At 43.0% G+C, this 15,556-nt stretch overlaps 1 protein-coding gene across 1 annotated transcript in view; it reads right to left on the bottom strand.

Annotated features, from left to right (window-relative positions):
- SPTLC2 (serine palmitoyltransferase long chain base subunit 2) overlaps positions 1 to 15,060 on the bottom strand; it is a 109,521-nt gene extending 94,461 nt beyond the window's left edge. Inside the window, exon 1 of the mRNA XM_065871866.1 lies at positions 14,867 to 15,060. Within this exon, the coding sequence (XP_065727938.1) occupies positions 14,867 to 14,995 (129 nt within the window). The 5' untranslated portion in view covers positions 14,996 to 15,060. The remainder of the gene's footprint in view (positions 1 to 14,866) is intronic.
- Positions 15,061 to 15,556: the final 496 nt, after the last annotated feature.

Below are 15,556 nucleotides of genomic sequence, written 5' to 3'. Positions count from 1 at the left end.
AAATTCCATAGAGGGAAAAGCCTTTCCTTGGTGAGCTGATATTGCTAGTCATTTTCTCTCCTCGTGGTATTTGCAGAGTTTGAACAGGAACTGATCATAACTGGACTTGCCAGAGGCAGAGAAACTCTACCAAGAGAAAGAAAAACCAACAGAGTCTATAACAGCTATATAGGTTAGTATGAAGAGTCTCAGATAAGTGACCAGTTTTCTGCATAGGACGTTTACTAAGTGCTGGAGAAGCTGGGGAGATGGACTAGAAAGGTGACTTGAAATCAACCACAGTCTTACAATGCTTAAGAGGTAAAGTCATACCAGAGGGAGGGGCCTACAACAAACACACAATGGATCTCATCCTTGAGACACTGCACTCACTAGAGTGAACTGAATTTACCTAAAAACTCAGCCCAGGACTTCCCTGGTGGTGCAGTGGTTAGGAATCCGCCTGCCAATACAGGGGACACGGGTTCGATCCCTGGTCCGGGAAGATCACACATGCCACGGAGCAATTAAGCCCGTGTGGCACAACTACTGAGCCTGCACTCTAGAGCCCGCAAGCCACAACTACTGAGCCCATGTGCCACAACAACTGAAACCCGCGCACCTAGAGCCCGTGCTCCGCAACAAGAGAAGCCACCGCAATGAGAAGCCCGCTCACTGCAATGAAGAGTAGCCCCCACTCGCCACAACTAGAAAAAGCCCGTGCACAGCAACGAAGACCCAATGCAGCCAAAAATAAACAAATACATTTATTTAAAAAAAAAACACAACAAAAAACTCAGCCCAGCCCACCCAGCTCAATCCCTGGTTAGATGGAGGTGCTCAGGCCCTTGACATATCTAAGACAGCAAAAGGCAAAAATAACACTGACTTTAGTCTCTGCAGGTTTTTTTTTTTTTTTGCGGTACACGAGCCTCTCACTGCTGTGGCCTCTCCCGTTGCGGAGCACAGGCTCCGGACACGCAGGCTCAGCGGCCATGGCTCACGGGCCCAGCCGCTCTGCGGCATGTGGGATCCTCCCGGACCGGGGCACAAACCCGCGTCCTCTGCATCGGCAGGCGGACTCTCAACCACCGTGCCACCAGGGAAGCCCTCTGCAGGTCATTTATTCACAGTGTCCAGCAATCAATCAAAAAATCCTGCTTTCCCAAGAGGCTGGGAGAGAAAATAGGAGTATGACTGAAGAAGGCACGGTATACAGTAGTCTACAGTCACCTTATATTTCAGTACTGCTAGTCTTGGGAAATCTCTCATCCCTTGATCCCTCCCTTTAATTTCATGTCCCCAGAAGTGTAGATTCCTGTTAAAGTCTTTTAACATTTCTAAAACTGCAAAAATAATTTTCAGACATCAAAGACTCCCCTAGGAACCCAGAGCCCCCTTTTTACCAAAGAGCTCAAAATCATCATAATCATCTCATTCTTTTCACTCATTCAACAAATATTTCATTTCTATCTATGTCAAGATCTGTACAAGGTATTTGACCATACAAATAAGAGCAGTCCTTTTTCAAGTCTTCAAGAATTCTGCATTTTTTAAGAGAAAAAGCATGCGAAGATCAACATGATTTTTGAGATAAAAGAATAAAGAGGGCTTCCCTGGTGGTGCAGTGGTTGAGAGTCCGCCTGCCGATGCACGGGACACGGGTTCGTGCCCTGGTCTGGGAAGATCCCACATGCCGCAGAGCAGCTAGGCCCATGAGCCATGGCCGCTGAGCCTGTGCGTCCAGAGCCTGTGCTCCGCAACGGGAGAGGCCACAGTGAGAGGCCCGCATACGGCAACAAAAAAACAAACAAAAAAAAGAATAAAGAAACTATTTTAAGGGATACTGTCTAAAGGGATTTATATATAAATGCAGAGGACGAAAAATGCACACAAAGTGAGAAGCATTTCTATTACAAGCAATTCTCAAGTTGTCTCACTTTTCTTCTTCACATTACTAATGACAAAACCAAAGAAAATTTAAGCTATTTGTCCAGTCACAAGAAAGTTAGATTCAAAGTCAGGACGAGAATCCAAGTCTCTACATTTTCCATGTGTTACCATTTCTTAGTCATATTCCTAAGATTTTCTATGAATCAAATTTTCTTTTAATTATTTCAGAGATAATACAACTTAATCTGATTGTTTTAAAATTATCAGTGGCTTAAAATTAGAATTTAACTTTAAACTCAACCTTCGTGCTCATTTTTGCTATTTCATATAATTAGCTATTTTTGCTACTCATATTATCAGCTATACATGGATTGAGATAAATGGTTATATGAGTTTCGTTTCCCCTGCTAAAAAAATGTCTGTTTTTAGGAAACCAGAATTAACACTAATTAACTTAGCTGCCCTGGAAATAACCTGCTTCCTTTGCCTACATACAAAGTCACAATTGTACGGGAGGCGATAAAGATATTATCCTTTAGCATGAACAGCAGAGGTCTCCAACAGATACTTCTATCACAGTCTTCTGTCCATTTTAACACTGGGTTGTCTTTTCCTGTTTTGGCCGTGCTGCATGGCGGCTTGTGGGACCTTAGTTCCCTGACCAGGCATTGAACTGAGGCCATGGAAGTGAAAGTGCCAAGTCCTAACCACTGGATCGCCAGGGAACTTCCTTGGGTTGTCTTTTTATTGTTGAGTTATAAGAGTGCTTGATACATTCTAGGTAACAAGTCTCTTATCTGCTATATGATTTTCAAATATTTTCTCATTCTGTGGATTGTCATTTCACTTTCTTCATGGTGTCCTTTGAAATACAAGCTTGTAATTTTGATCTAGTACAATTTACCTATTTTTTCTTTGGTTGCTTATACTTTTGGAGTCATAGCCAAAAAACCACTGCCTGATCAAAGTCTATAAAGGTTTATACCTATGTTTTTTCCTAAGAATTTTATAGCTGTAACTCTTATATTTAGGTCTTTGGTCCATTTCGAGTAATTTTTCTGTACGTGGTATAAGGCAGTGACCCAAGCTAGTCCTTTTACATGTGGACGTCCAGTTCCCCCCACACCATTTTTTTTAAAATGGTCATTTTCCCCCCCTTGAATTATCTACTCTTGTAAAAAAAAAAAATCAACTGACCATAAATGTAAGGGTTTATTTCTGGACTCTCAATTATATTCCACTGATCTCCAACTTTGTTCTTCTTTTTCAAGACTTGGTCTATTCTGGGTCCCTTACATTTTCATATGAATTTTATGATCAGCTTGTAAATATCACCAAAAAAACCAGCTGGGATTTCAATGAGTTGCACTGAATTTGTAGATTAATCTTAATATTAAGTCTTTCAATCCCTGAACATCGGATGTCTTTGCATTTATTTAAATCTTTTTTGATTTCTGTCAAAATGTTTTGTAGTTTTCAGTGTACAAGTCTTGCACTTTTTCTGTTGCATTTTTTCTAATCATTTAATTCTTTTTGATGCTATTGTGTGCAAAAGTTGTGCTTTGATGACATTAGGGTCACTCTATATGCTAAGGTCATAAACATTTTCTTTTATATGCTATAGCTTTATATTTTTTGATGTTCACATATGAATATCTAACAACCTAGGACTGATTTTTACAGAGTGGTGTGAAGTTGGAATCTATTTTTTTTCCATACTACTTGTCTCAGCACCACTTAATAAAAAGGCAATCCATTCCCCACTGATTTGAAATGTCACCACCCTTATCTATCAAATTCCATATTCATAGTGTACTCTTTCAGGGTTTTCTATTCTGCTCCATTTATATACTATCTGATCAAAATCTACTGCCTAAATAACTGTAGTTTTATGGCATGTCTTATTATCTAATAAAGATGACTACTCCCATCTAATTTTTCTTCAAAACTGCCTTGGCTCTTCTTGGCCCTTTGCTTTTGCACATGCATTTTAGAATCAATTTGTCAAGAAAGAATAAGACAGAGGGAGGGAGAAAAAGAGAAGAGAAAAACACTTGGAGGGTAGGATTTTAACTGGAACTGCATTGTCTTAAAGATCAATTTGAGGAAACTGACACTTGTAACACATTTTCACCTGTGAATTTTAGGAACCCAAGCTGACTCTGTGTAACATTATATTTTGAGATAGTGGGTTTTATTCATTTAAAGATACGGTTTGGGGCTTCCCTGGTGGCGCAGTGGTTGAGAGTCCGCCTGCCAATGCAGGGGACGCGGGTTCGTGCCCCGGTCCGGGAAGATCCCACATGCCGCGGAGCGGCTGGGCCCGTGAGCCACGGCCGCTGAGCCTGCGCGTCCGGAGCCTGTGCTCCGCAACGGGAGAGGCCACAACAGTGAGAGGCCCACATACCACAAAAAAATAATAATAATAAATAAATAAATAAAATAAAAAAAAAGATACGGTTTGGATCACTTAAGTGGTGGTTCACTGCATTTTAGAAATCAGAAAAAAAATTTTAAACTTCCTTTATTTTACAAAATGATATTCTGATTTTATACACATGTGCGCACACACACACACAAACACACACATCTTCTGAGTGAGCAATCTCATTTCTAGGCATTTATCCTAACAAAAAAACCCAGAAGTGTTAAGAGAAGTACAAAGGGCTCATATATCAGAAATACTGAGAAAAGTCTAAACATTATGCATGAGGATTGGTTAAATAAATTACGCTATGCATCTGTACTATGGAATTTATGCACCCTTTAAAAGAATGATGTTTGTGGGGGAGGGGCTATATAGGGGTAAGGAGAAAAAGGGTTATTATGGGATTACATGAAATCATGTGTGTGAAACTTTTTTCTTTTTTTGGCCATGCTGCACAGTTTGCAGGATCTTAGTTCCCGGACCAAAAATTAAACCCGCGCCCTCAGCAGCGAAAGCACAGAGTCTTAGCCATTGGACTGTCAGGGAATTCCCCTGTGTGAAACTTTTGAAAATTGTAAAGCACTGTAGAATTTACAGAATCTTTCATTCAACTAAAATAAAGAAAATACATTGTAGGGACTTCCCTGGTGGTCCAGTGGTTTAAAATCCGCCTTCAAGTGCAGGGGAAGCGGGTTCAATCCCTGGTCGGGGAACTAAGATCCCACATGCCGCAGGGCAACTAAGCCCATGCCACAACTACTGAGCTTGCATGCTGCAACTAGAGAGCCCGCACACTCTGGAGCCGGTGCACCACAACTGGAGAGAAGCCTGTGCTGCAACAAAGGATCCCGCATGCTGCAACGAAGACCCAACAAAGCCAAATAAATAGGTAAATGTTTTTAAAAATACATTGTAAAAAAATGATGTTTGTCTCTACTGACTGATGATAGATTATATTCATGATACTAAGAGAAAAAAACCGTAAGATAGATGTAGTACGATCTCTTTTATGTAAAATTGTAACCCACTCCCTCTCACATTTTTATATATATATATATATATATATATATATATATACACACACACACACACGCACATACACACATTTATATGTATATATATATATATACACACACACACACACACACACATATATAAATACATGGCAGGATATATACCAAAATGTTACAGTATTTATCTCCAGGTTATAGAATTTCAGGAGATAAAGCTGACCCTTGAACAATGCTGCAGTTAATCTCAGTATAATTTATAGTTGGCCCTCCATATCCAAGGTTCCTCCACACCCACGGATCCAACCAACCACAGACTGTGCAGTACTGTAGTATTTACTACTGAATAATATCTGCATAAAAGTGAACTGGTGCAGACCTGAGTTGTTCAAGGGTCAACTGAATTTATTTTCTTCATAATTTAAGAAATATTTCATATTTCTTCATTTATTTCATATTTCTTCCTATTTTCTTCCTATTTTAATTTCTTAATTTATTTTCTTTAAACATTAACATATTTAATGTTCTGCAAGTATGGTATTTTTCCAACTCCTATATTTTCATATAAAATAGTATGTAAAGTATGTTGACTTTACAAGAGAAACACTACATCTGTTCATTTTAAATCTTATTGAAAATATGCAAAATTTCAAGAAATACTTGTTTTTAAAAAGAAAAAATTTAGAACTTTCAAGTATATAAACTATTGTAAAGAGTGTAACACAGGTGCTAGTCTACTTAAGGGCAAACTCTCCCCACTGAAATTTTTTTTTTTTTTTTTTTTTTGCGGTATGCGGGCTTCTCACTGTTGTGGCCTCTCCCATTGCGGAGCACAGGCTCCAGACGCACAGGCTCAGCGGCCATGGCTCACAGGCCTAGCTGCTCCGCGGCATGTGGGATCTTCCCGGACTGGGGCACAAACCCGTGTCCCTTGCATCGGCAGGTGGACTCTCAACCACTGCGCCACCAAGGAAGCCCTCCCCACTGAAATTTTAAATCCCCACGAGAGAGGGTTGTTGGGTTCATTTTGGCATAGGTGCCTACTGCTGTGCCAGTCAGTTATGACCCAGGAAATCGGTCATATTGCACAGATGTGACCACCGGGGACCCACCCCTGGTATAAGGGAGTATTCCCAGAGAAGGGAGACTGATGCAAACTGGGTTGCCTTTCCAGTTCATGTCAGCTACAAAGCCAGAGAGGAGGGCACGGTGTTACAGGCCTAGTACATGTTAGAGGTGGAACAGAGCTCAGAAGAAGATGCGGAATTTGTGGCAGAACTGCACTGGTACGCCAATCTCCTATTACATCCGTCTGTCATACCTTGATGCTTATCTAGAGATAGCGAAGTGCTACAGAGCTGTGAGTGGCAAGTGAAAATAATAACTCCTGTGCAGAACATCACTGCCCAGAGTGCACAGGATGACACTGACTGAAATCCTGCAGTGCATATATACTTGGAGGTCTGCATTTTTGAGTTTTCAGTAGGAATATGGTAATGTCAAAATACAGGTTTGTTTCACAGCTGGCTCTGGAAGCACTCCTTAGTCCATTCCATACGAGATACTTACCCACAAAAATTCGGGAACTTATCCTGATTGCAAGAAAAAATGTGGACTCCCTACTTTTCAAAATTTGCCTGCCAAGAAAAAGAGGACACTTCTGGAAATATATATGTTCAGAGTGTGGCACAGCTTGTGTGACGGGCATAAAGCTCCAAACTATTTTCTCTAGTATGGGTAGTAGGCAGTAGTGAGAGGCTAGTATATTTTCAGTAAAATTCCAAGAAAAGATCAGCCTCTATAATCAACTCTCAAGAGATGAAATCTATTGTCATCCCTAGTATCTAATTTAAATTCCTCAAAAATCACCAGTAAGTTCTGAATTGCCAAATCCAGTGACATGATAGAGTAAGACAAAGAATACAACCCAGGCTCTATTAACTTCCTAACTGGGTCAGTTATTTAAATGATTTGGAATTCAGTCTTATTTGTAAAATGGAGATAATATTCACCTACCAAGGGCCCTGTGAAGATCAGATAGGTTAAAAGGCTGGGAGAGGCCCTGGCCACAGTAAATGATACCTGTTACCATTATTATTCTTGGTTTCTGACCACCAAGATGTTACTTACACTGCTTAAAGAAACACCCTCGGGCTTCCCTGGTGGCGTAGCGGTTAAGAATCTGCCTGCCATTGCAAGGGATACGGGTTCGAGTCCTGGTCTGGGAAGACCCCACATACCGCGGAGCAACTAAGCCTGTGAGCCACAACTACTGAGTCTGCACTCTACAGCCCATGAGCCACAACTACTGAGCCTGTGTGCCACAACTACTGTGCACAGCAATGAAGACCCAACACAGCCAAAAATAAATAATAATTAAATACATAATTTCTCTTTAAAAAAAAAAAAGAAACACCCTCCGTTTCCTTGGGCTTTCACACACCACTTGCCAACACTTCTTTCTCAACCAACCTTCTGCAGCAGTAGTGTGTGTTTGTGCTTGCCTTCTCGCAATAACACTGATTCCCCAATATTACATCCTTAGTGCCTCCTCTTCTTGCTTAATGCCCTCTTCTATCTACTTTACCAATTCCCATGGCTTTAACTACCACCCATTCATTCCTTCAACTAAGATTTCCTGAGTTCCTATTACATACCAGGCACAATTCAAAGAGTAAAACCTCAGATGTTTGCTGAAGGGGCTGACTTATTAGGCAGCAAGAGGCTTATTTAGAATAATTCAAAACCACCACATTTGACAGGTCAGTACTTCATCTGTACAGTAGTTTCTAAAGCTTTCCAAGTCATAAAAATTGTTGAATATTTTCCCCGACCTCAATATGTATTATTTGGAGTAAGGCTGGATCACACCCATAGTCTCAGTATAACTGCATATTTCACTGTACTTAGAAATTATCAGAAAGCTGGGACTTCCCTGGTGGTCCATTGGTTAAGAATCTGCCTTCCAATGCAGGGGATGCAGGTTCGATCCCTGGTCGGGGAACTAAGATCCCACACGCAGTGGGGCAACTAAACCCGCACACCGCAACTACTGAGCCTGCACACCACAACTAGAGAGAAGCCCCTGTGCCGCCAACGAAGAGCCCTTGCGCAGCAATGAAAGATCCTGCGTGCTGCAACTAAGACCTGGTGTGGCCAAATAAATAAATAATTTAAAAAATAATAATAATAAATAAAAATGAGCCACCAACACAGGTGTTATCTCAATCCTTTAGGGTCTTACAGTATACATGTATTTTTTCTACAATCAGAAGCAAAAATTATTTTAAAACAAAAGGAAAAATTGCCACCTTAACCTTCATAATGGGTCTTGAAGGTAGTCTTAAAGACAACAAATGTTAAGCTAAATTTTCTGAGCTTAAATCAGTCAAGAGCAAAAGGCTTACTTGCTTAATGGGTTTAATGGGTCACAAATTACAAATTATATTATAGAAGCCTTCTTAGAAGCTATTCAGAAGGCAACTGGCTTTTGAGGCCACAAACCATGTATTTAATCAAATAAGGCACACCCACTCAGAATGCAAACACAGCCTCTACCCATCCTCTCAATTGCCTATTCTGCCAATAAACACTGCTTCTTTCTTTCAAAAATGGAATCTGATTGAATCTCAACCAATTAACTACTCGTTCAGAACACTATGAAGTTTCTGGGGCACCTAGTCCAACCTTAAAAAGTGAGCAAGTCTGCATTCCCTGGATATCCAAGTTCTAAAATACTATATTAAGAATACAGTGGTTTATATATTAAACACGGGTCTCATTTCCCAAGAATTTTTTTTTTTTTTTTTTTTTTTTTTTTTTTTTGCGGTACGCGGGCCTCTCACTGTTGTGGCCTCTCCCGTTGCGGAGCACAGGCTCCAGACGCGCAGGCTCAGCGGCCATGGCTCACGGGCCCAGCCGCTCCGCGGCATGTGGGATCCTCCCGGACCGGGGCACGAACCCGCGTCCCCTGCATCGGCAGGCGGACTCTCAACCACTGCGCCACCAGGGAAGCCCTCCCAAGAATTTTTATTAAAGAGAATTCCTGAGTACCTCAAATGACTCTGGAATCTTTCACATCCAACTAGTAAGACTTGAAATGTTCTTCCCCTTGGAACAAAAAGCATTTGAAACAAAAATCTAGTCCCACGAGTTGTAAACAGTTAACAACATTATTTTTGCAAAGCTTTGAGGTCTTTGGATGTCTCATCAGGCCCTGAAAAACTTGAACAGGTATACTGGCCATTCTAGTTACTCCTCCAGTTCCTCTGTCATAACTAACTTCTCCTTTTCCCAGGTAATGTTTCCTCTCAGTGGAAACAAAAGCCTAGTAGCTACTTAGTAAACCACCTCTCATTAGTTATTCATTTGCCTTCTTCTAAGTATAAGAAGCAAAACCAGCACTTTGTTCTTTCTACTTTTCTTATCATTTAAATAAGAACATAACTTGTGCCCCAATTCCTCCTTAAGAATCTTATTTATTCTGGCAGCTAGAAGGCTATCATCCTTCTAATATCTCATTAAAACTATTCCTAAAGGGAAGAATCTTAGGTCCAAACTCTCTCCAAGGCAGATAATTTTTTTTCTTCCATATTTGTTAGCTAATTAAGGAAGGTTAAATGTGTGAACAAATCTCAAAAGTTCTTTAAAGAAATGGAAGACCAAAAGAAAGTAATGTTAACAAGTGGCTTTAAAAGTAGAAACCAACTGTATTATATTTCAGGTGCAATCAAAATATGGCATTTATTTAATCAAATGTTAAATCCACAGTAATAAACTCTTGGTAATTAAGATCACTGAATACTCCAAATCGCTGCTGAGAAAATTTCCTGCAAAGCCTCTAGAGGTCTTTAAAAATAGGATAGAATCCTCTACCAAGATTAGCTTTAATAAAGTCCTACAAATAGAAAAGGGAATGAATTACATAAACCCCTAAAGGTTCCTTCTAGCTCTAATTCTGCCAAAGCTTCCAATTCTCCTTCTAAGTTTCCTTAATACTAACTGCCACCTGTTACCTCAAGAAAGGCTGACCAGCTTCTCTCACTCCTCTGAATGGCAGGGAGGAAAAATTACCATTTCTCTTCCTTGTGAAAACTCTATCTACCGTCATCATTAAAAAACAGTAATGTCTACACCCATAAGCATGGCTACCGTAAAGAAAAAACCTAATTCTCCTGCGATGTCTCTCCTTTACTCTCACACTACCTTGCCACTAACACTTCTGACCAGATGTTTGGGGGGTGGGGGGTACACACCACTAAGCAATACTGTGACATCAGCTGGGTGTCCTACATTGTTTTTTCCTTTTTTAAAAAATTGAAGTATATAGTTAATTTACAACGTGGTGTTAGTTTCAAGTGTAGGTGTCCTACAATTTAACTTACTTCGATCGCTATCTACCTGGAGATAGCGGCAGATCCCACAGGTAAGGGCTCAGTCCCACAAGACTGTCTCCACCTCAACTTCAGATGCCAATCTCAAGTCCAGGTTGTCACCTGTGCTTCTGACCAACCAGAGGTTCCTGGGACTCTCTCTTCGTAGAGCAGCTCACAGAACTCAGAAAAATTGTTTACTTACTGTTTACCAGTTTATTATAAAGGATCCAGATGAACACCCAGATGGAAGAGATATGTAGGGCAGGGAAAGTGGGGAGGGTCACGGAGCTTCCAGCTGTGCCACTCTCCCAGCATCTCCACAGTTGTCAGCAGCCCAGAAGCTCTCTAAACCCAGTACTTTGGGGACTTTTATGGAGGCTTCATCATGCAGGCATGATTGATCATTAACTCCATTTCCAGCCTCTCTCCCCTCTCTGGAGAACTGGGAGGTTGGGCTGAGAAATCCAAGCTTCTATTCATGGCTTGGTCTTTCTGGTGACCCCACCCAGGAGCCCACCAAGAGTCAGCTCATTAGAACTAAAGATGTTTCTATTGTCTAGGAAATGTCAAGGGATGTAGGAGCTCTGTGTCAGAAACTGGAGGTCAAAGACGGAACATTAGGACAAAAGACGCTCTTAGTGCTCTTATCACTTAGGAAACTACACAGGTTTTAGGAGCTCTAGGCCAGCAGCAGAGGAAGTTATATACATATATTTTTTGTCCCTATAATCTCACAGCTACTATCAAAAAAAAAAAAAAAAGAAAAGAACAATTGTTGGTGAGACTGTAGAGAAACTGGAACCCTTGTGCACTACTGATGGAAATGTAAAATGGTACAGCCACTGTGTAAACAGTACGGTGTTACCTCAAAAAATTAAAAATACAATTACCACATGACCCAGCAGTTCCACTGCTAGGTATATACCCCAAAGAATTCATGGTCTAAGAGATATCTGTACATCCATGTTGATAGTGTCATTATTCACAACAACTGAAACAGGGAAGCAACCTAAGTGTACACTGGCACATGAATGGCTAAGCAAAATGTGGTATATACATACAATGGAATATTATTCAGCCTTAAAAAGGAGGTAAATTCTGATACATGCTACAACATGCATGAACCATGAGGATGTTATGCTAAAGGAAATAAAGTCAGTCACAAAAAGACAAGTACTTTTACTTATATGAGGTACTTACGGTAGTCAAATTCCTAGAGACAGAAAGCAGGACGGTAGTTGCCAGGGACTGGGAGGAGGGGAGAATGCAGAGATACTGTTTAACGGGTACAGTTTCAGTTTTACACGATGAAAAGAGTTATGGAGATGGATGGTGTTGACGGCTGCACGGCATTATGAATGTATTTAATTCCACTGAATTGTACACTTAAAAATGGTTAAGATGGGGCTTCCCTGGTGGCGCAGTGGTTGAGAGTCCGCCTGACGATGCAGGGGACGCGGGTTCGTGCCCCGGTCCGGGAAGATCCCACATGCCGCGGAGCGGCTGGGCCCGTGGGCCGTGGGCGCTGAGCCTGCCCGTCCAGAGCCTGTGCTTTCTACCACAGGAGCTATTTACTCAAACTCTAAACCCAAATCCAACAAAGAGGCAAGCATATAGACTCCTGAGAGGGTAGAGGGATCTTAGAAGTTTCTAACTTCTCTTCTGTTCGTTAAAAGCCAAATGGTGGTATACGTGAGGAAATGAACTTATAGCCTGGGTTTAAAAACCCTGTTACAGGGCTTCCCTGGTGGCACAGTGGTTAAGAATCTGCCTGCCAGTGCAGGGGACATGGGTCCGAGAAGATCCCACATGCCACAGAGCAACTAAGCCCATGCGCCACAACTACTGAGCCTGCGCTCTAGAGCCTGCAAGCCACAACTACTGAAGCCCGCCCACCTAGAGCCGGTGCTCCACAAGAGAAGCCACGGCAATAAGAAGCCCGCGCACGGTAACAAAGAGTAGCCCCTGCTCGCCACAACTAGAGAAGTCTTGTGTGCAGCAACTAGAGAAATCTTGTGTGCGGCAACCAAGACCCAACGCAGCCAAAAATAAATAAGTTTATTAAAAAAAAAACAAACCCTGTTACACTCTATTTTAGAAAAGGCAAGACACATGCCTGTGCACTTGACATCTTACGTGTATTTTTACGGCGTAATTGGCAATATTTCCCCCAGAAACTGGGGGAAAATACACAGGGCTTGGAGCACTAGCACATCACTTTAATCGAAACAAAAACAACTTTAAAAAATATTTTAAAGATACTCTTGCTCTCATGAAGTTTCTTTTGCTTAAGGAAAAAGAAACGGGGGAAAAAAACACCCCACAGACAATAGTCCTCTTATTAGTGTAAAAGCTACATACCTAAAGTCTTTGTTTTTAAAAGACTCCTGAGAAATTGTTTTCTAGAAGGGATACTGCACCCCTAAACATTCTTTAGGGCATTCCACCAGACCATTCTTCCAAATGCCACCCTTGTGGCTTGAGTGAATTTTTTCACTAAAATACATTAGAAAAAGTCAGGGAGATTTTCCAGTTATACAGATTTTTCAATTTCATGTTAGCAACTTGATATTTCTTCATCTTATCAGTCAGCAATCTCTAAAGAAATGTCACGCCCACCAATGCTAAACTGTTCAGGATTATGGGAGGGAGAAATCTGATTTACTAACTCAGAACATAAGTGTGTTAAATGAAAAGAGCACTTAAACACAAAGCACCTCTATCGTGTGGACACCTTGCTCTTGATTTCCTTCTCCCTCTTAAAAATCGTAACGCACTCACTGGCCTGCAATGTATTTTCTAACTCCCACCATGAGGTTTCCCTTTTACAATTTATACAACAATTTTGTCTTATTAGCCATTTACACTGCTGGGAAAACAACTTCTTCCATGGCTTACAATGAGCTGATTCTTATCACTTCCTGTCTCACACAATTATTTCTTCAAAAATGAAAACAAATTTTTTGAATCTGTATATTATGTTGCCTTACACCTTAGAACTTCAGGGGAGGTCAAGTCTCTTTTATGTATTTCCCCCCAACTCTTGTGGTCTTAATATCTCAACCTGACCCGGAGAAACGCTTTACTTTCTGTCTCACACCAAACAGTAACAGGCCTGTCTCTCCTATCTACTGACTGGGGGAGAAGGCTGCCAGATATTTATGGTAATGCCAAATTACAACAGTCACATTTCCTGCCGTGGGGAACGGACTATTCATGAAAAAAAAAAAAAAGGATTTCCTTAATTTCTTAAAGAGATTTATAAGTACCAAAGTCAACTGCAGACATCTCAACACTCTCTTCCACCAACACTGACCTTGCATCTTTTTAACCAGCTCATCGTTAAAAACACATTTCAGCATAATAGCTGTCAGTCCAGAGAACGTGAAGCTTGATAATAATTACTGCCTTGAATTCAGAACTTTTCAAAATATTTCAGAACTGCCTGGACTGGGTTGGTGATTCAGCCTTGGTGAATTAGTACACTCATCACATGTCACCACCAGGCTAAACCATCCCCTTGTGAGATAGCACTCTTGCTCAAGGGGTCAGCAGGACCACCTAACTCAACCTGGAGCCCGAGATGGGGGTCTCACCTCGGGCCAAGACCGTAACGCTTTTTAGGCTCTGGACCGGGTTCACTGCCAGACTTGTGGTCCAAGGCCTTACTTGTAGACGGGGGTAGGTACGTGGTAGGAAAAGACTGGGTGTGTTTCCGCCTGGTACCACCTCCTAACTTGCTTTGCCTCCTGAGGATCCTAAATGTGGTTTTCCCTGGAGGGCTTCAGAGCTCTAGGAGGAAGCAACCACCCGAAGGCCACAGGAGGGAGGCTCGGGGGAATCCTCCTGGGGTCCGAGGGGGCACTCCCTGCCTCCCCTGGGGGGCAGACCCCACTTCTGGCGGGATCGGGTAGAGGAAATAGAGCCCAACCTCCGGGGGGAGGTGAGGAAGACCTCAGGCGCGGAGAGACTGGGGAGCCCCAGCGCCGCCCTTGAGCCTTCCGGCCCGGGGCAGGCCCAGTCAGTGCCCGGACACTGCCACCAGCACACCTGAGCCGCGCCCGGCCCCGTGGACAGTCACCGCGACCCCGCCCGGCCCCGCCGCCTCTCTGCAAGGGCGCCAGCCCGCGGGGTCCCGGCCCACCGCCCCAGCCCGGCCCGGCCGCCTGGTCCCACAGTACCTGGCCGGCAGCGGCTGCGGCAGTAGCGGCGCTGATCCTCACGTACCCGTTGCGCACCTCCCCGTTCGCCACGCAGTCTTTCGCCCGCACCGGGCGACGGCAGCAGCACCCTCCGGGCTCCGTCCGCATCGTCCCGGCAGCACTAGTCACAAGGCAGGATCCGTAAGCGGCGGCCGAGGCGGCAGCTGCTCCAAGTCCCCCTCCGCACCCCTCCAACCTCCCCGAAACCGGAAATGGCTGCACGCCGCCGCCAATTCCCTGCCGGGCCGTCACATGGGGGCGGGACCCACTCCCCCACGAAGCAGCGGATCGCCGTAGGCTGGGCCCGGGAGCTGGAGACCAGGCGGGGCGCGCAGGAGTGTCGTGAGCCTGAGGACTGCTGACCAATCTGGAGGAGGAGGAGGCGGACCCCAGGCTCCTACCTGTCCAATGACGAGATGGAATAAAACGGCCCGCGGGGGTCAAGGGGGTTTTCTGAAGCGACCTTTGGACCTGGGACCAGGTCTCTAGAGCGGGTTCCCTCTTCTGGACAGGTGGCACCCTCTCTACCCTTGCCTCCCGGGAAGTTCTCGGGTTTGAATCCCAGCCCTTAATTTAATTAACTAATTCTTCTGTGGGTTTTTATAGTAAGCCTTTTTCGACATTCCTTCACCATTCTTCAATATGCATCATACATTAACACATTTTAAG

Source organism: Phocoena phocoena, chromosome 2 (genome assembly GCF_963924675.1).
Source record: "Phocoena phocoena chromosome 2, mPhoPho1.1, whole genome shotgun sequence".
Lineage (NCBI taxonomy): Eukaryota > Metazoa > Chordata > Mammalia > Artiodactyla > Phocoenidae > Phocoena > Phocoena phocoena.
The sequence above is the reverse complement of the archived record's forward strand: the minus strand, read 5'-3'. Positions and strand labels throughout refer to the sequence as shown.